The 22,085-nt window shown below is 31.3% G+C and overlaps 1 protein-coding gene across 1 annotated transcript in view; it reads right to left on the bottom strand.

Annotated features, from left to right (window-relative positions):
- LOC127733288 (insulin-degrading enzyme-like) overlaps positions 1-22,085 on the bottom strand; it is a 58,624-nt gene that overhangs the window by 17,938 nt on the left and 18,601 nt on the right. The window contains exons 11-19 of the mRNA XM_052242642.1: positions 17,882-17,974; positions 16,218-16,309; positions 15,647-15,727; positions 15,216-15,319; positions 14,554-14,656; positions 12,382-12,480; positions 11,249-11,355; positions 10,530-10,674; positions 783-893 (exon numbers count right to left, since the gene is read on the bottom strand). Of these exons, the coding sequence (XP_052098602.1) occupies positions 783-893; positions 10,530-10,674; positions 11,249-11,355; positions 12,382-12,480; positions 14,554-14,656; positions 15,216-15,319; positions 15,647-15,727; positions 16,218-16,309; positions 17,882-17,974 (935 nt within the window). The remainder of the gene's footprint in view (positions 1-782; positions 894-10,529; positions 10,675-11,248; positions 11,356-12,381; positions 12,481-14,553; positions 14,657-15,215; positions 15,320-15,646; positions 15,728-16,217; positions 16,310-17,881; positions 17,975-22,085) is intronic.

Below are 22,085 nucleotides of genomic sequence, written 5' to 3'. Positions count from 1 at the left end.
ATCACTACTTTACTTTAAAATTCATGACCCAAATTTTTTTACAGTGTCATTTCACCCCCCTACTTACTATGTGAGTCATAAAACATGGAGAAATAAATTTGGAAGGGGTATAAAAAAAATCGACAAGTAACACACTGTCCACACTAGGGACTATATTCGTGGACAACGAAAATCAAAGGGCGATAACTGTGTACCCGGACCTATTGTCCTAGAGTTATTTCCCAATAAATGATTTAGTGCCCCAGAGTCAAGACAACAATCAACTTTAGGCCAAGTTTATTCAACCAATCTACTGATATTTGATTCCTTTCATAGAAAAGAGAAGTTTAATTACCACAGTGACTTAAGAAGGTAAAAAATACAAAAATGAAAAAGTCTTTAAGAAATTGTCTTTAAATTGATGCCTTTTGATGAAATGAAACTTAATGTAATATACTTTTTGGAATTTTAAGGGAACATTATCATGGGCTAATGTCTGTTTTCTTTACAACAAAGTTTTCTGGATCTGACTGCTCCCCAAGAGGAATGGTCATACAGCATGACAGCGATATGACTGCCAAAAAGTATGTCACATTCATTGTTTCACTCATCTATTCCCTGTTTTCCTGAATAATTACTCAGTTTCAGGCATTTGATAAATATCCTACACTTACTACCAAATAATGAACCAAGGTCTATATGATATCAGTTTATGTAATTTATAAAGTGTAAAACTTGTCATTTTGTGTCTTTCTTTATATCACAACACATTCACAGAAATTACATATTCATCTTATACCAACCATTTCTTTATATATTTCAAATCTTTTTGGATCCACTTTGAAAGTTGTCATTTTCTCTAAAATCTTGGCCAATAAAACTTTCTGTTTCTGGTTATATCCTCCAATAGCAAACTGAAAAAAAAAAAGAAAACATCAGTTTTTTTCTTATTACGAGTTAAAATGGGTTATATTCAAGTTCTTAACAGAGATTAGAATGAAACCATTGCATAACATTCTCATAAATTTCTGAAAAATCCCATCTTAAGGTAACCTGTGCAAAAAGTTTTATCTATCTTTCAGGTTATGTAATTCACCTTTTTATAATATTGCTGCATAAATGTGCTCTAAAGTACAGTAACTTAAATATAAACTCATCATCTATACCAGGAATAAAATTGTGTACGCCAGACGAGCGTTTCGACTAAAAAAGACTCATCAGTGATACTCAAACAAAAAAGTTAAAAAAGGCCGAATAAAGTACGAAGTTGAAGAGTTATGAGGGTCCAAAATTCTGAAAGGTTTTGACAAATACAGCTAGGGTTATCTATTCCTGAAGATAGAAATTCCTTATTATTTCAAAAATTCAAAGTTTTGAGTGTAGGGAACTATGAATTCATACCATTTCACATGACTGATTAATTTTTTCACCACTTTTTAGACTATGGGCAGTTTAGGCCTTCAAATATTGTCTATAATAATAATTATAATAAATTCTTTATTTAAAGAGGGTAAACACAGTTAGTTACAATTACTAATCTTCCCTGAGGCCCTCATATACAATACATGTAAAAAATAATAATAAAAGAAAAAAATTCGTAAGGGTTCCGCGGAACCCAGTGTCTCGCCTACTTTTGCTGTTAATCACAGGCTGAACAAAAATGAGGAAAAAATTAATAAAAATATTCCTCTCTATACTATCTTTTGATTGTAAGTAGCTTCTTTCCAAGTTTGGTAAAAATCCAGGATAGTTTATGAATCTAATAAATGTTTTAAAAACTTAAACTGCAAACTGTTATGTAATGTTAACTGGAAGAAAAACTAAGTCCATTTATAAGTAAAATACAGAAAAAATGGAACAAAATTTTAACAAAATTTCCCTTTAGATACTAGCTTTTAATCATAAACAAGCTTCTGTCCAAGTTTGGTACAAATCCAGGATAGTTTAAGAAAGTTGTTAAAATTTTAAAAACTTTAACCACAGAGTGAATGTAATGTTAACTGGCAGAAAAACTAAGTCCATTTATAAGTAAAATACGGAAAAAATAGAATTTTTTTTTTACAAAATTTACTTCTGGATACTATCTTATGATCATAAACAAGCTTCTTTCCAAGTTTGGTACAAATCCAGGATAGTTTAAGAAAGTTATTAAAATTTCAAAAACTTTAACCACAGAGTGAATGTAATGTTTCCTGGCAGAAAAACTAAGTCCATTTATAAGTAAAATACGGAAAAAATGGAATTTTTTTTTTACAAAATTTACATTTGAATATTATCTTATGATCATAAACAAGCTTCTGTCCAAGTTTGGTAGAAATCCAGGATAGTTTAAGAAAGTTATTAAAATTTCAAAAACTTTAACAACAGAGTGAATATTTGTGGACGCCGCCGCCACGAAGACGCCGACGGAATGTAGGATCGCTATGTCTCGCTTTTTCGACAAAAGTCGAAGGCTCGACAAAAAGCAAACATACAACATATTAACACAATCGTATAGTCATGATAGTTCAATGTACATGTACCATAATTAGAACATATAAAACAGTTACAGATTGCATGTAGTGAATAGATATTATATACAAATCAAAATCATACATTCTAAAAAAAAGAGTACTAGTTGCAATTATTTCAAGACTGAATATTGGGACTGTCTCAAGTATTGTTTTATAATTTGTTTAAAAGAAAAAGTGTTCTAGACACTTGTCTATCGCAGAAGACCATATGCTGACCACTTGAATTCTTTTAGGTTTTCTTGTCTTCTGGTTGCTGTCTCCTTGATGTATACCCAACATCTACTTTTTTCATATGAACGAGCCGTTTTGATAAATATCCTACTTCTTTTTTAAAAATATTTACTTTGTTTTTCATTATAATATATTAATATCAAATAACTTCTATATACCTCAAATATTTATCAATTTCTTCATCCTCTAAAGGTCAAAGGTAAAATGTAAGGAACTTTCTGGTCTTTTACAGTACCTTCTCTATTGTGATAAACTCACACATGTTCATGTCAGAAACCTCAACAGTATTTGAGATTTGTCATATCTTTATGTATTTTTTTCTCATTCATGGAATTTGATGCTAATTGGCAGATTTTTCATAGTCTGAGAGTCTCTGTTAAATCTAAGTACAACTTTTTTAAGTCTTTAGAGCTTAATGTATTGTATAGACACTTATATTGAAGCCTCTAGCTGTCTATTGGTTTTTGTGTTGGTGGGTTGCTGTCTCATTGACTTACAACCCTAATCTCAATTTATTCATATGAAAAAGGCAACTTCAATAAAATATATCTGCACAATTTAATACTTCTTAATATTGAACATGAAATATTAAGTAGGGTGATGAAATTACATGATAGAAAAATTTTGGTGATCAATTTTTAATTAAAGCAGTGATTAATTCAAGTAATAAAAGGTCAGAAATTAGTCTGTCTGAAGCTGTCAAACTGAATTATAGACCCCCTTAACACAGAAGTGTCCATATTTTGAGTAAGAGCTGGTAGACTTTTCTATAATTCTGATATTATTTGTCCAAAAAGTAGTACACTACACTGTAAAAATCTTTTTCTAGATAGAGCAGGTGCGATTTTTTTAATTTGAATTTATTGTCTAAAAGAAATGCACTACGAAGTAGCTGTGTTCTGGGGCCATAACATTTTTTTCCTTTGCTGTTCAATATAATGGTTTCAAAAAGCATTTTGTGATATATGATTATAAGATAAAGAATTCTTTATTTAGAGAAGAATAGTTCTATTATCAAGAAGATCTTTAAACTGTTAACAATAGTGTACCATTACTTGATCAAGATATGATACCTTTATACAACATACATGTAAATCTATATATTTCCTATACCGGGTCAGTTATATTTTGCAGTCACCTGGATACAAACCAGGAATTAGAATAGCTTCAATAATGGCGTTTTCTAAATCAGTTAATACAGCCCAGAGACCCATAAACTGTAATTTATGTGAAACTGAGAATACCAAATGGAAATGCTTGACCTGTGGAATTCTAATGTGCATTAAATGTAAAGATAAGATACATCTAAGAATTGGTAAGGATCATAAAGTAGTAAGCATAAAGAATGTGTGGCTGTCTAGCGAAGGATTGGATTTTACAAACATTAAATGTCAAGATCATTCAGAACAATCTTCTTGCCTTTTTTGTACAAATTGTGACAAACTCATTTGCCCTACTTGTGTTGTTAAGGTTCACAAGAAACATGATCTAATCGAAATAAGTGATGCATATAACTTGAAGGTAGACAAACTTAAGAAAGGACAAAGTAAACTGCAAAAAGAAAAAGAAGAAATTATAGCGACCAAGGCTCAGGTGAATCTGCTTCAGACCACTGAGAATTCAGAGTATGCAAATGTATGCACAGATATTCTCAACCATGAGAAAGTTTTAAAACAAGCAGTTGAAAAATATAATGCAAAACTTAGAAATGAGTTAGATCAGAACCATCAAGCTTCCTCCAAAGCAAATGAAGAAAGTATAAATGCCATTTCCAAAAGTGAGAGACAAATAGATGAAAAGTATAGTAATATTCAAGATTTCATTAATACCACTGACATCACTAAATTTTTCAAAGAAGTTTGCCAAATGGAGAAATCAATAGAAGTATCCGTTCCCACACCTGAAATATCACGTAGAACAACACTTCAATTTATTCCTGGTGAGATAACTCAGCCTAACATTGGAGTATTACAAAGTGTTGGCATACCATCAGCTGAAGCAAAGGTTTCTTTTAGTGTTGTTGATCAATATCAGACTAATCTTACCATGGTTGGTTATTTATCTCCATGTCCTGATGATTCACTGTGGATAGCTTGTGATCCAGATGAAGTGATACAGAAAGTGAAACCTGAAGGAACAAGTCTGAAGACAATATCTACATTCAACATCAAGGTCTATGGTATGGCAATAACTGCATCTGTTGATCTACTTCTGGCAGTAGTTGGTAAATCCAGACTACAAATGATCAGCAATACCACTGGTAAAGTAACAGACAGTGTGTTTGACATTAATCCTTTCTATCCTTCAGCCATTCATGTCACCAGTGATGGTCAAGTCATAATAGGAGGTATTAAGGATGAAAAGGGAGCAGTGTTTGTAATAAATAAGAAAGGAGACCATGAAGTTGTGTATGAACATGACAAACTTAATCAACCTATATTCAAATATTCAAGGAGTATTACTACAACCGGTAATGGTAATATACATGTGGTAGATTATTATCCACATGAAGGCAGTGGTAAAGTGGTAGTGTTAGATCAGGCAGGAGATATGATAAATATATATACAGGGGATACAGAAATCAACAAGAAGAAACCATTCAGACCTGTAAGAATAGTGACAACACCAAGAGACAATGTCATTGTAGTTGATCTTTATACGAATACCCTCCACATCCTGAACAACTCTGGACAGCTTATTACATACATAAAGACAACAGACAATGGAATAAAACTTCCATATGCCTTGGCTTTCTCTCAAACTGGACAGATCTATATAGGATGTTCTACACCTAAACATAGTACAGCCAAGGATGCCAAGCTGTATAAAATGAAGATATCTGGGTGCTGAAGTAATCCATAAACAATACATAACAATATTATTTATTGGACTGATATTCAACACTTGAATGACTTCTAAATACACAAACTATTTGCTCATCATACATTTTACTTTTTTTCCATTGTATACTTAGAACCAGTGAAGAGCTATGTTAAGGATGTACTAAGGTGAAATTCAAAATATCTAGAATTTAAAATTGATACCATAAGTCAGAAGAACATTAGTTAAGGAACAAAATAAGCTAAAAATATTGATAGGTTATGGAGCTTCTTTTCCATATATTTAGTTTTTAAAAAATGGCGGGAAAAGGCTGACTAAGACTTTTACCTTATATTTGCATTGGTATTATTTGGGTCTCAAATCGAAAGAAAAGAAATCTAGAATCTGCTTAAATTTAGGTAAATGACCTTTTATGAGCTATTGAAGTCTTATATGAAAATATAATTGGGTGTTATGGGGGCAAAATATTTTACCCTGTATCGTAGGAAAAAAACCAAGGTGTCCAAACATCTGACAAAAATTCCTAAACCTCACCTAAGTACATCCTTAAGATGGAAATAACATTTAATGACAACCTTCTTATACCTGTCAAAATATTAATATGTGAGTCAAACTTGTATCATATCATTTAAAATGTTATTTTTCTATATATTTAAGTTTGTTTTCTTATGTCAATCTACATCATCTATTTTACAGAATGCTATGTGAATTGTCTTTTATAAAAAAAACCCAAATAAAATGCTTCGCTGTGCGCAGCCTGATACGACCGCAGAGGTCAAACCCTGAACAGTTGGTACAAATTTGGACACAATATTCAAGCTTGATACTGTCTGAATTTGGATTGTGATCAAATTTTTGACATAATATAGATTTCTGACACAAAATAAATGTGGTCAAAGATCTTACAAATCTATTGCGCAATACTGTGCAATTGAAGATTTCTTCTTGAAACTTTTCAAACATTCCAAATTTGAAAAATTTAGAAAAAAAAATATGAATCCTCTATAAAAATTGGAAAAAAAAATCCATTCCCCCCTCCAACTTTTTGAAACCCCCCTTGGAGCAATAACCCCAAAACTCAATCCCAGCCTTTCCTTTGTAGTATGGAACCTTGTAGTACAATTTCAGAGAGATCCATACACTTAAACACAAGTTATTGTCCGGAAACTAGAAAAATGCTTGTTTTTGGCCCTTTTGTGGCCCCTAATTCCTATATATTTGGGCAATTAACCCCAAACTCAATCCTAGCCTTCCCTTTGTGATATGGAACCTTGTGGTACAATGTCAGAGAGATCCATACAGTTACACACAAGTTATTGTCTGGAAACTAGAAAAATTCCTATATGGTTGGGACCATCATCCCCAAAATCAATCCCAACCTTCCTTTTGTGGTATTGAACTTTCTTAAAAAATTTCATAGAGATCCATTCACTTAAACTAAAGTTATTGACCGGAAACCAATGTGTCTTCGGACAACAACGCAGACGATGATGACGCAGACGCAGACGACTACATCATACCATTATACGATCCCAAAAATTTGCAGTCGTATAAAACTAATCAAGTGTATATTTGTAAAAATGTAATATTCTAAATTATCATATAGGTACATGAAAAACAAAAAAGTTTGTCAATTAATAATTTCATAGGATTACAGAAACTCACTTTTTTCATAAAATCAATTAAAATTTCACTAAGGTAGCGGGTCACTTTTTATAATGCAGAAAAATATTAATAGTTATATAATGAAATATATAATTGCTTCATATTGACTGAAATAACAAATGCATGTACATTCTTGGTTGTTGCACAAAATTGCATATGATTCCATACACAAGTGGGTTTCCTCCAACTTATTGGACCAAATATATATCAAAATGGGGTGAGGGAGGGAGATTCCAATTCATGTTAAAAACAAAACGTGAATTTCATTTATCTCTTTAAAGGAGTTGGTGCAATAACTCCCAAATTTGCCCTTAAAATCTTAAAAAATTTTGAAGGCAATAATGTGGGGAAAATTTTATGAAAACATATGTTAAAATGTTCAATTGTATCAGCCAAAACAGATTTTCACCAATTTCGTCATTATGACTTATTTGTGATGTTACAAATGTAGCTGAATTTTTGCAAAAAACAGATTTTTGGCAGAATTCTGCAAAATTTATGACGGTTTTCAGAAAAATTAACAGCAGCGCCAACCTTTGCCCACAAATATTTTTGCTAATATATTTTTTATACACCATATTCTTGACTTTTCCACAAAAATTTCAATGGGTGAGGGGTGGCGCCACATATGAAATAAGGAAGAAAGGTTGAAAAAATTGACAAATTCCTAGAAAAATGGACGTCAATGAAATCTATTCCTATTTCAGACTAATAATATCTATAAATATAAAGCAGATATATAATTTTCATACATTCAAATATAATACATTTAGCAATACATAATCATTAGTTTCACTTTAATATTGAAGTTTTAAAAAAAACACCTTAACAGGGCCGTTTATTTGGGTTCCTGGCTCTACTCCTTTTCCTTAGTATTCTTCACTGGCATTATCAGTATGCTGCAGTTGAAGGGCATCATATCAGTCTTCTCCTCAAGATTTAACTAAAGTTATTAATCATTGGAAGACAAACAAACATTTGTTATATATCCCAACTCGTTAACAATGCCCATTTCTGTAGGGCCATTTTAAACTTTAAATGACCCCCCCCCCTCCCCGACACACAGTTTACTTCTGTGCCTTTGACATGCAGTATTTACAGCTTGCATAGTTTATGTAGCTGTTTCATTGACCCCAATAATATCCGTAAATGCAAAGCATTAAAGGGGCCGTTCACAGGGTTCTTAATTGATGTTAGTGTTGTACTTGAGAAAATAGTTAAAATTAATTTATTTTTTCATTATTAACAAAAATAAAATGTAAGAATATAAAAGTGTTAGAATTCTATATTAATTTCCTGTCATGTCATATACTAAAACAAATCTCCCCAACTGAATAACGAGTGTGCACCATAGGTCGGGATTTGAAAGTCAAATAGCAGGAATTATTGTTTTAAAATTCATCCAGAAAGTAATCTATGTACAATGTTTGAATTCAAATTGATAATTAACACCTTTTGAAAGAGAGTGCTCTTGTTTTTACGATCATTACCTGTTTAACATATTTATGACCACAAGGGAACATATTTCAAATAAGCTTTTACTAATTTACAAATTCTTGTTAATCAGCACTCATGACTTTTAATGTAACCTTTTAGTTGTCACCTTTATTAATAATTATTGGTAAATACAATTTCACACTTTCATGCTTTGTTAATTTATTTACCTGTATACCAGATTATATATTTTTTGCAAAGTATGAAAATACAATTTAAAGTATCAACAAATAAATAATTCTACAAACCATAAGAATTACAATATTACATGCATTTAGGATACTAGTTAATACATAAAGCCCATATCATTAACGTAGTGACCATCAAATATATCACTGAAGTTATTATTTTGCGGTCGTATATTGGTATGACGTTGGCGTCGTCGTCGTCCGAAGACACATTGGTTTTCGCACAATAACTTTAGTTTAAGTGAATAGATCTCTATGAAATTTTACCATGAGGTTCAATACCACAAAAGGAAGGTTGGGATTGATTTTGGGGGTTATGGTACCAACAGTTAAGGAATTAGGGGCCAACAAGGGGTAAAAAATAAGCATTTTTCTAGTTTCGACACAATAACTTGTGGAACGGTGTATGGATCTCTCTGAAATTATACCCAAGTTTCCATACCACAAAGGGATAGTTAGGATCTGCTATGGGGGGGGGTTATGGCTCAAACCGTTTAGGAATTAGGGGCAAAAAAGGGGAAAAAACAAGGGTGTCCTGGTTAATGGACAAATACTTTAGTACGAAACATAATTTAAAGCAGTGTTAAAACTTCCCTTACACTGCTTTTAAATTATGTATAAAGTAATGGTTAATGAACAATTAAGACAATTTAAAAGCAGTGTAAGGGAGGTAATCCAAATACGTTTTGATTACCTCCCTTACACTGCTTTTAAATTATGTTTAAGGAAGTGCATATTTATAAAGGAAGACATGTAAAAATATCTGCAAATGTTGCATCTTTTTTTTTTTTACAAAAAAATCCATATGAAAGATTTGACACCATATTTTAAATTCTATTATAAAATAGATTAAGTAAGCACTATGGTAAATTTAAATGGGTAATTATGGTTGCAAACTCCATTGGAAATTTGAATTGAGATAATGACCATATCTTGAGGGAAGAAATTTTTTTGGGGGAAAAAGGGGGGGGGGGGGGGGGGGGTAAAAAGAAATTGTGGGGGGTCAATTTTTCTCATTTCAGAAATTAAAAAGAAAAATTCTTCAAAAATTATTTTTTTTGCAAAAAAAAAGTGTGTGTCTGGGGGAGGGGGGGGTCATTTAAAGAATTTTTCTACACATTCTCAATTTAGTTTTGATGCAACGTCACTGACAATGTCTTGAAAACAGCCATTATTGTATGACCTCATGGGAATAAAATAATCCAATATATTTCATACATGAAATTAATGGTTTTGTTTTACTGGAAAATCCCAGTATTTCAGTACAACCAATATAATTAATAATGCAGACAATTAAGAGGTAAACTCAAGTGAATAATCTTCTTAAAACATAATGATATAATGAAAATGTATACATTATAGTAACATCTGTATAAACTTCATTATAATTACATCTGTATAAACTTCATATCATTTTGCATACACAAACAATATAGCATATGCCACTATTTTTCTGAACATAAAAGAGCTGTACGATTTGCCCAAAAAGTTATCTTCAATGACATCAAGAGTCCACTTGGTAATCATTTCTACGAAATCATGCCAGAAAACATTGAAACTACATGAAGAAGAAAAGCATATATATCTTTGGAGGGATGGTATAACATATTTTACTCACAGACATGCCATATATTGTACATTCTAAGCCATAATGTAGACCAGCTAACTCAGCATCATAAGCATATTCATTTAAAGCATCTTTAAACAGGGATACAAACAGATACATCAGGTTACAGTTCACTGGATCTGATCGACCTAAAGAACTGTAATATAACAAAAAACACAAATTTATACTATTATCTTTTTTCCAGCATCAAAAATTATGTGCATATATTATTCAATAAAAACTTAGTTTGGATAGAAAACTGCATACAAGTACATCATGTAGCATGAATGCTTTTGAAGCTTTAAAATTATCTGTTTTTTATCCAGTTTTGATTTGAGTTTTTTATTTGATCCCTTTAACTTAATTTTTCTATGGATTTTGTGTAACTCATACAATTTAAAGACGTAAAGGAAAACGTGGTCAGATTGTTGAAGTAATTTCATGCTGTGCTCATTGTAGCCTTTCACATTGATATATATACAGGAATGACTTTCACATAGTAACATTCAATAACTATAAATTTGCCTATGGTTTGTTCCACCTGTTTAATCAAAACTATTTTTTCTCATATAGAGGTTTTTTTAATTAAGAAGAATGGTCTTAAATGAATTTCCGTTTTTTTTTTCTTTACTGAGGATACCTGTACTAACTGCATACAAGAAATACCAGAGACTGCCTTTTAACATAATTATTCTTCTCGCAATTTATCCAAAAAATAGAAGTTAACCTACCTAATTAGTTCAAAATTAATACAGGCTTTAGGTAATAGATATGTATCATCTTGTTTAAACCAAAGTTGTGTCATAGCACTGTCTTTAATAAGTTCTGGTAATGAAGTCTATAAAAAAGATACAACATTTATTTCATAATTAACACATACATTAGTAATCCATCAGCAAAGTGGCAAATCAAGTTGTTTCCCTCATATTTGTCAATTAATAAAAAGCAAAAACTTAATTCAATGCAATCAATATTTTTTTTTATCAGAGTGATTTTTTTAAATTCGGAAGCATACTACTATATAAAACAGTCCCATTAAACTTTAACAATTCAATTTTGTGATATCTCTATCTTTCTGCTACAGATCTGCATACTCATGAAAAAAATTTGTAATTGTAGATAATCAGCTTGCATAAAGTGAATTATGTCCCCTGATTGAACATACAAGTTCAATCCACAAAATATATTTACTGAGTACCCATCATGAAGAAGGCAGGTTTTTTTCATTATGAAGCATACATTTATTGTCTGTTTCTTATAATGTACAAGTCATAAAATAAAAATTGTTTCATCATTTGCTTTATGTTGAGAATTAATTATTTTGTTAACTTATTTCACATAACAATAATGTAAATATTATTATTAATATATATAAAAGCATTTTTGTTTATCAATATATTTTGCCATCCTGAATATCAGCTTCTGTAAATTCAGAAATGTTTGTGTGCATTTAACATTACGATTATTAAACAAGGGAAATAAATGGGAGATGAATTATTGCAATTCCATTAAAAAGCTGCATACAAATAAAATAAATAATGCTTTCAAATCTTAAAATGAGAGTTTTCATTTCTGCAAAACCTATCCTGCACAATTTTCGCAATAATAACAACATTGTGACAGGATTGCTTCCATTTAGTAGTAGATACTTAAACAGTCATAAAGAGTAGAACTAGGGAAGTACTTCTTTAGCTCAGTCGTTTAGAGCGTTGATTTGAAACACAGAGATCCTGTGTTCGAGTCCTAGAGGAGAGAATGTGAATTTTTTAATAAGAACCATGCTCTCCAGTTACAAAATTACAAAAATTTCTGAATTTACAATATCTACATTTGTTCTTTCTAGTATTCTGTAGGAATAACTTACTGGATCTACTTCCCTGGCTACCAATTCAAAATCTGTTGGTATAAAATCATTCTTTTCTGGCAATGTTAAGTTTTCATTTTCTCCACATTTACTCCACATCTGCAAATAGTTATTTATCATATAAGAAATGTTAGAGACAATACTTAAATATCAAAATTACAATGGCAGTTAATACACTTTGAAGGTTAACAAATCTTTATTCGTCATTGATTTCAGTGTATATTCAGATAAATTCTTTACAACACAAACTATACATGTAATAACAATTTGTTTATGTAACTGGTGCTTTCAATCTGTAATTCATCTCCAGCTCTTTCAACTACAAGTAGATATTTAAAAGAAAAAGTTGCTAAGAATAACTTTGGTTGACTTAAACCTATCTTAATTTACCTAAGTTCCTACCATCAGTTTTCTGAAACAGCTTAAAACAGATATAATTGACAAAGAAACTGATTGTTTCCCATTAAGACTGGTATCTACATGTATGGTTAAAACTGTTAATTTTAATTAATTATGTGCATTATTATCATTATGAAGATATGTTGTTCTCTAGATAATAAATGACATCTTGTGCATACTTATGGGAAATAATTCCCCAGTTCTGCTCCACTTAAAGCTATTACTGGGAAAACATTAATATTTCATCAGTAAAAATTCTCCACTAGCAAATAATGTAATTCCAGATATTATTCATGTTTTGCTTTCATTTTGGGTAGCTGCCTTTCTTATATTGACATCTGCCACAAGTGGATTGCTAACTCTGAAACAGCACCTGAGTTAACCCCTGGCTTTTGGTCAGGTCTGAATTCTTCTGTGAATGCTCCCAAAGGGACAGGGGGAAATAGGGGCCCTTTTTTTCACAGAAATTTTATCTAAATACTTTTGTGTCTATTTTAAAGATGATTTATTATAGATAACAATTAGATTCTAATCCATTACATCACAATAAATGTAGCTATGAAGTCATGAAAAATTATCTTCTAATTGTGTTCATGAAAAAAAAATCTTAGATACAAGACATTTTTCAAATAGTTTTTAAACCCAAAAATATAGAGCACATGCAAGTTCTAACTAAATAATTTGCTACCATGTTTGTTTTTATAAAAAAACATCTCAAGAGTCATTAATTTTGTGGTACATGCATGCAACATTTCCCACTCACAAATATGTGTTAAAAATATACAACTACTGTCATATTTTGTAGAAAAATTATATTTATGCTGTAATAACCATAAAATCTCTGCGTATTCATAGTATTTGAAAGATTTTATGGTTTTAATTTCACACAGATTTATAATGTATCTTTACAAATCAATCAGCTAATTTTGTAAAACTTAAAACATATAAAAAATAAACGGGGAATACAGATGATGCCCCCGCTTGCATATACATTATAAAGGGACATAACTCAAGAAGGGTAAAAGTGACGCTACCTAATTTTGTACTTGATCTGAGTTTTGTGGCAATAAGCATTGTGTATAAGTTTCATAACATTTGGTAGAGGCAAACTAAAGTTAGAGAACGGAAACGAAAAATTCAGCAATTTTTCCATTTGTAAAGGGGCATAACTCTAGACCAATAAAAGTGACGCCACCAAAATTCAAATTTGATCTGTATTTTGTGGTAATAAACATTGTGGATAAGTTTCATAACATTTGGTTGAGGCAAACTCAAGTTAGAGAACGGAAACAAAAAAATCAGCAATTTTTTCATTTGTAAAGGGGCATAACTCTAGAACGGTAAAAGTGATGCCACCAAAATTCAAATTTGATCTGTGTTTTGTAGTAATAAACATTGTGGATAAGTTTCATAACATTTGGTTGAGGCAAACTAAAGTTAGATAAGGGAAACGAAAAATTCAGCAATTTTTTCCATTTGTAATGGGGCATAACTCTCGAACGGTAAAAGTGATGCCACCAAAATTCAAACTCGATCTGGGTTTTGTGGTAATAAGCATTGTGGATAAGTTTCATAACATTTGGTTGAGGCAAACTAAAGTTAGAGAACAGAAACCAATTTTGGGACGTAGGGAGGGACGGACGCAAGGATGTACAGACGGACAAGGGTAAAACTTAATGCCCCCTCCGCTACGGCGGGGGCATAAAAAAATGATTAGCATACAGGAATAGATAATCCTTACTCATTCAAGGCCTGATACAAATATAACTTTACCTGTATTTTAGAGTCTGGGATGTCTTCAACACTATAATCTGTACCATACCATTTTTCTTTGATGTTAGTTTTATCTTCAAACTTTTTACTTACTACAAAGATCCTGAAAGTGAAATGTTAATGTTTTCAACTTAAATTCTGCCTTGAATAACAAGGATCTAGCAAAATCATTTAAAAAATAAAGCCCAAATACTGTACTTCCCTCAAATGCAAGATTTCATCAAGATACCAGAATTATTTAATAATTGGTTTTAAATAAACGTCCGATTGGATTAAAACTAAAATCCTGTGAACACTTATTCAATTATCTTAAAGAGTGATAAAAAGAGTGATAAACTGGAATTTGACAATAAAATGTTATTTATAAGGAAAACAACATAACATTTATTAATTACTCAAACTTAAAACAGAAACAAGTAAACACTTTGCATACAAGGCTACAACATAATCCAATTATGGATTAGAATTCTAGACAATGCATGGCCCCATTAAAGGATAATTGCTTATGATTTTGGTTCATCATTAGCATCATCATTTTTTGTATGAGCACACCTGTTTTTTCTAGCTTTTATAATCTATTTATGCTTTCAGAGGCTTGAATCTCAAACACCTCTTGATTCTAAAAATCTTATTGTCACCTTTAACCCAGAGTTCAATCTAACCTCATTCTATCAGGCTGAAGTTTGTCCAATACCATTGTGATCAAATCAGGTTGGAATTCTGACATTAAGTATGGTCCGCTTAACACTTCAGATAAGCTGTATTTCTGAAAAATTAAATCTGATAATAAAACTTATGATTATTTTTTCACTGAGATTCAAATGACTTTCAGCACTAAGTATTTAATAAGGATGGTTATTTTATTCAGGTAGTGAAAATGTTTTTAATACCTTTGCCTGAAATGTACATGGTTGATAAGATTTTTTTTACAATCAAAAAAATATAAATTATTTTCATATTTCTATTTTCCTTTTTTATGGTTTTTCTGAAGAATAATGCAAGGCTGTTTTAATTTTTTTTTATTGAAACAAAATAATATATATGAAGTATATGTATATCTCTAAAATGTGTATGATTAATGAAATTAACTTACATGTATAAGGCCAGCAACTTGTGTTGTGTAGTTTCTAGGCTTTTCCTTCCCTTTGAATCTAAATGTCATTGCACTCAAATCCTAAAATGGAAAATAAGGTCAATATATTTCTTTACATCAGAAATCCTTGAATTTGCAATGCCATATACTGCATAAAAATAAATAAGTATGACTGAATTTGGTGTTGTTGGCAGATCTTTAATACTTTCTGTTTAATCTATCTGCAACTTTTATAGATTTGGGACAATTTCAAGCTAGACAAATTGTACAGAAACCTATCTTTTGTTGGACTGTAAACAGCACCCTAGATGTCTTGATTATGTTTGCCATTTGGTTGCTGTCTCATTACACAGTTATATTTTGAGATAACATATTTTCCTCAGAATTGATTTTTTTTAAAATAAACTCAATCTCTTTAACATTGATAATCAACAACCTTCTAAGCTTATTAACTGCCTTGGTGAATGCTGTTGTAGTGAGCATGTTTTAATATAGACACAGAACAGAAAACAGCATTCTAAATAATTCCCCTGTGTTCGAAAATTGGTTTCATCATCTGTTGATCACCTACCTTACATTCATCAAATATCCACTGTTTAGGACCCTCTCTCTTCAACATGTTAAAGTACTGATATGTCAAAGTTATGATGTCATCAATGTGTTCTGTAATATACAAAGGGAACTAACTATGAAACAAATGAAATTATTTTTTTGTTGTTGTAATAACAAATGTTATTTAAAATTAAAAGAGTACTTGAAGAGCATTTCTATTCTAAAGTAGATAAGAACAAGTTTGTGTCCAGGCCATAATCTTGCCAGCGAAATGACGATTTAAGTCGCCATAGAATTTTGAAAATCGCTAAATCTCGCCGGCCGACTGACTTCATAGCGAAGTCAAATCGCTATCAAAATCTGTAAAAGGGAGACAACTTGTGATTGACAAGTCTGACAGGTAAAAAAAAATGGCGGCTGACAAGGAAAATCGAGATTTTCGAAACGACCCAGGACTAATACTGTAAACGATCAAATTAAATAAATACAACGGAGATTTTGAACATCCTCGGATACAACTTTCAAAACTGTTCAAACGGAAAACTGAACGTCTGTTTAAGATATCGTTTTACGATGATTTTCATCTGAGGATGTTGCGTAATCACTCAGCTGATTTGTTTTATTTTTATTACCTCCACGAGTCGATCAATTTTACTATTTGGTAGGTATAGGGTGGGAATTAAGGGTAGATTTATTATATTCATTGAATAAAAATTGAAATATAAAAGGTAGAAAGACAGCTGATGGATAACGTGATTGCAAACGTATGACACTCGACCAGATTGTGATCAGCAGTGGATTTTTTCTCATGACCACTTCGTTGATATGGATGATATTTTTAAAAAATGACAGAAATTAGCTGTTTATCGGATAATTAATTTGCGATTGAAAGATATTTGCATTTATAGACTTACAATCTTTAACGATAATCTCAATTTACAACTAATGTAAATGCATTAATGTCCTGGACATTCAATTATGTTTTACAAAATAATGACAAGTGGTGATATAAATTAAATTCCCAGTCATGTGAAATTCATCAGGTAAACTGGGAGTCATATTTTTCTGGAGTTTTAAAAATAAATTTAGGCAGATGCACATGAATTTAATGCATCATCATCTTGATAATATTACTAGGCTACTCCCTCATGTCCCAATCAACAAATTTTATTAAGAACACATTATGGTATCAATAAATAAATATCAACTATATATTGTCTAAACCTTTTTATTAAGAACTTCTATATATGCATTGTGTACAATAACATATGAAAAAACTGCAAGTATATCTTTTATTGAATATAAAACAATTTTCTTAGTGATAAGCATGAAAAAACGATGCACCTGAAACGGTAATGGAATCTCACTTCTCCATGAAGTTGACCACTTCTCCTTCTCTCTCATGGAAGGAGAAGTCACTTCTCCCTCTTCAAAATCCTAGATTAGGCCCTGTGTGTCTATTATTTTCATCATTTTTGTCTAAAAAATTTAGTCGTAATTGAATAATTTTAACATCCCAAAGTTCAAACCATAAAATTTACTTTTTTTCGCCAAAAAATCTGTGTTATAATGTAAAGATTTCATCCATTCTTTATAATGCTAATAATCCATTTCCATATTGTCAATGGTTGCTTTTTTTATATTTTTAACAAAATAATAGTCACTTCAACATGTTTTCATTACCTTGTCCTTCTTCAGTTAGATCAACATCAACCTTAAAGAACATAAATCCTTTGGCTCCTGGTGACTGACCTCCACACAGTGTATTCACCCAACCTAAAAAAAAAGTGTTTTATGCAATTCACACATAAACAGTCAAGCCAAATAATTTGTTATTCTAATAAGTATGTGTATCTATTTGACATTCTGAACAAACAATATTACTGGTCATCAGCATACTGCATGTGCCAGAAAACTACTTTTCAACACAAATTATTACCATCTAATAATTCACTGTAATGCATTCACTCAAACAATGATGATGGTTCAAATCAATGCAAGATTCTCATAGTACAAATTTACTTTTATTATCCTGTCAAATGAGGGTTCTTTGAAATGCCCAGTTGTTATAAGCAAGCATTGGTAATAACCCCAGTCATTGGAGAAAAGTGAGCTTTAACAACATGTCTATTCAAACTAGAGGCTCTCAAGAGCCTGTGTTGCTCACCTGTATTTACTGATGCTTTGGAAATCATGTAAAATAAGGTTAAAATCATAATTAATAGTATTAGATATTAGATATTATAATGATATCTAAGATAATAACAAAAAACTGCAAAATTTTTGTAAAATTACTAACTCAGGGGCAGCAACCCAACAACGGGTTGTCGGATTCGTCTGAAAATTTCAGGGCAGATAAATCTAAATCTGATGAACATTTTTGCCACCTGTCAGATTTGCTCTAAATGCTTTAGTTTCAGAGATATAAACCAGGGGTCGACTGACAATTTTAGTCATGACAACTTATTTGTAGATCTTACTTTGCTGAACATTATTGCTGTTTACAGTTTATCTCTATATATAATAATATTCAAGATAATAACTAAAAACTGCAAAATTTCTTTAAATTTACCAATTCAGGGGCAGCAACCCAACAACAGGTTGTCAGATTTGTCTGAAAATTTCAGGGCAGATAGATCTTGACCTGATTATCAGTTTTACCCTATGTCAGATTTACTCTAATTGCTTTGGTTTCAGAGATATAAGCCAAAATCTACATTTTACCCCTATGTTCTATTTTTAGCCATGGCGGCCATCTTGGTTGGTTGGCGGGGTCATCGGACACATTTTTTAAACTAGATACCCTAATGATGATTGTGGCCAAGTTTTGTTAAAAGTAGAAGATTTTTGTAAAAAGCTAACGACGACGACGATGACAACGACGGACGACGGACGCCAAGTGATGAGAAAAGCTCACTTGGCCCTTCGGGCCAGGTGAGCTAAAAATGTAAATATGGATCATTAGAAATTCTAAACAAGAGTTCACACACTGAAATGTCTCGCCTGCTTTACTACCATTGATTTTTTGTTAATAGCCCTAAAGATAAAGTTTTACTACAAGTATCACATTAACTTATGATCCAAGAAAATGTGGTCAAGGTCAGATGAACGGAGCCAGAAATATATGTACACCTTACAATCATTCCATACATTGAATATAGTTGACCTATTGCTTAAAGTATACAAGAAACAGACCAAACCATGAAAACTTTATATTGACCAATGAACCATGAATATGAGGTCAAGGTCATATGAACCCTGCCAGACAGACATGTACACTTTACAGTCATTCCATGGATCAAATATAGTTGATGTATCAAATCTAGTATCTAAGAAACAAACAACCACAAAAACTTATTATTGACCAATGATCCATGAAAATGAGGTCAAGGTCAGATGATACCTGCCAGACAGACATATAAACATTACAATCATTCCATACACCAAACAGAGTTGACCTATTGCTTATAGTTTAAGAAAAACAGACCAAAACAAAAAAAACTTAACATTGAGCAATGAACCATGAAAATGAGGTCAAGGTCAAATAAAACCTGCCAGACTGACATGTACATCATAAAATATTTCCATACACCAAATATAGCTAACCTATTACATACAGTATTAGAAAAATAGACCTAAACACAAAAACTTAAATTTAACCACTGAACCATGAAAATGAGGTCAAGGTGAGATGACACCTGCCAGTTGGATATGTACACCTTACAATCATTCCATACGACAAATATAGTAGACCTATTGCTTATAGTATCTGAGATATGGACTTGATCACGAAAACCTAACCTTGTTCACTGATCCATGAAATGAGGTTGAGGTCAAGTGAAAACTGTCTGACAGGCATGAGGACTGTGCAAGGGATGCACATACCAAATATAGTTATCCTATTACTCATAATAAGAGAGAAATGAACATTACAAAAAATCTTAACTTTTTTTTCAAGTAGTCACTGAACCTTGAAAATGAGGTCAAGGACAAAGGACATATGACAGACGAAAACTTCATAACATAAGGCATCTATATACAAAGTATAAAGCATCCAGGTCCTCAACCTTCTGAAATATTAAGCTTATAAGAAGTAAGTTAACGCTGCCTCCACCGAATCACTATCCCTGTCAAGATTTCTGCGACAAAAGTCGCAGGCTCGACAAAAAAGTAGGAGGAGATCATTTATCAAATGAAATTGCTACAAAAGCACAATGGGGAAATTTTGAAAAATAGTTCTCAAAGCCAAAAAATGGGGTTTAAATCCTATCAAAAGAAAATGTGTAAGTCTTCTAAGGAAAACTTGTGATGCACGTCATCTCAGAATAGTATAAGCAGAAATAGGCAAGTGCACGTTTTCATGTAGAAAAAATTCGTAAAGGTTCCGCGGAACCCAGTGTCTCGCCTACTTTTGCTGTTAATCGCAGGCTCAACAAAAATGAGGAAAAAAATTAATAAAAATATTCCTCTATATACTATCTTTTGATTGTAAGTAGCTTCTGTCCAAGTTTGGTAAAAATCCAGTAAAGTTTATGAATCTAATAAATGTTTTAAAAACTTAAACTGCAGACTGTATGTAATGTTAACTGGAAGAAAAACTAAGTCCATTTATAAGAAAAATACGGAAAAAATGGAACAAAATTTTAACAAAATTTCCTTCTAGATACTAGCTTTAAATCATAAACAAGCTTCTGTCCAAGTTTGGTACAAATCCAGGATAGTTTAAGAAAGTTGTTAAAATTTTAAAAACTTAAACCACAGAGTGAATTTAATGTTAACTGGCAGAAAAACTAAGTCCATTTATAAGTAAAATACGGAAAAAATGGAATTTTTTTTTTACAAAATTTACTTCTGGATACTATCTTATGATCATAAACAAGCTTCTATCCAAGTTTGGTAGAAATCCAGGATAGTTTAAGAAAGTTATTAAAATTTCAAAAACTTTAACCACAGAGTGAATGTAATGTTTCCTGGCAGAAAAACTAAGTCCATTTATAAGTAAAATACGGAAAAAATGGAATTTTTTTTTTACAAAATTTACTTCTGGATACTATCTTATGATCATAAACAAGCTTCTGTCCAAGTTTGGTAGAAATCCAGGATAGTTTAAGAAAGTTATTAAAATTTCAAAAACTTTAACCACAGAGTGAATGTAATGTTTCCTGGCAGAAAAACTAAGTCCATTTATAAGTAAAATACGGAAAAAATGGAATTTTTTTTTTACAAAATTTACTTTTGAATATTATCTTATGATCATAAACAAGCTTCTGTCCAAGTTTGGTAGACATCCAGGTTAGTTTAAGAAAGTTATTAAAATAATAATGTAGGATCGCTATGTCTCGCTTTTTCGACAAAAGTCGAAGGCTCGACAAAAACCCAGAAAACACTCAGGACAAAAATAATAAACAGCTGCGCCATGAGTGCATGATACGCCCGTCGTCTTGTGTGTGAATTTTTATGCAATAAGCATAAATAGTTTCTGACATACGGCGTGACATGCGAAAACCCCCTTTTTTTTTTTACAAAAAACTCAATATCTCTAAAATAAAATTTTGAATCAAAACCAAAAGTATACAGATCTTTAGATTAATATAACTAAGAAGTGTGTAAAATTTTAAGCAATAATCATAAATCGTTTTTGAGATACGGCGCAACATGTGAAAACCCCCCTTTTAAAAAAAAAAAAATCAATATCTCAAAAATAAAATTTTGAATCAAAACCAAAAAGTATACAGAAATTTAGATTAATATAACTAAGAAGTGTGTAAAATTTTAAGCAATAATCATAAATTGTTTTTGAGATACGGCACGACATGTGAAAAACCCCTCCCCTTTTTTTACAAAATACTCAATAACTCAAAAATAAAATTTTGAATCATCACCAAAA

The sequence above is a fragment of the Mytilus californianus genome, unplaced genomic scaffold (assembly GCF_021869535.1).
Source record: "Mytilus californianus isolate M0D057914Y unplaced genomic scaffold, xbMytCali1.0.p SCAF_3, whole genome shotgun sequence".
Taxonomy (NCBI): domain Eukaryota; kingdom Metazoa; phylum Mollusca; class Bivalvia; order Mytilida; family Mytilidae; genus Mytilus; species Mytilus californianus.
The sequence above is the reverse complement of the archived record's forward strand: the minus strand, read 5'-3'. Positions and strand labels throughout refer to the sequence as shown.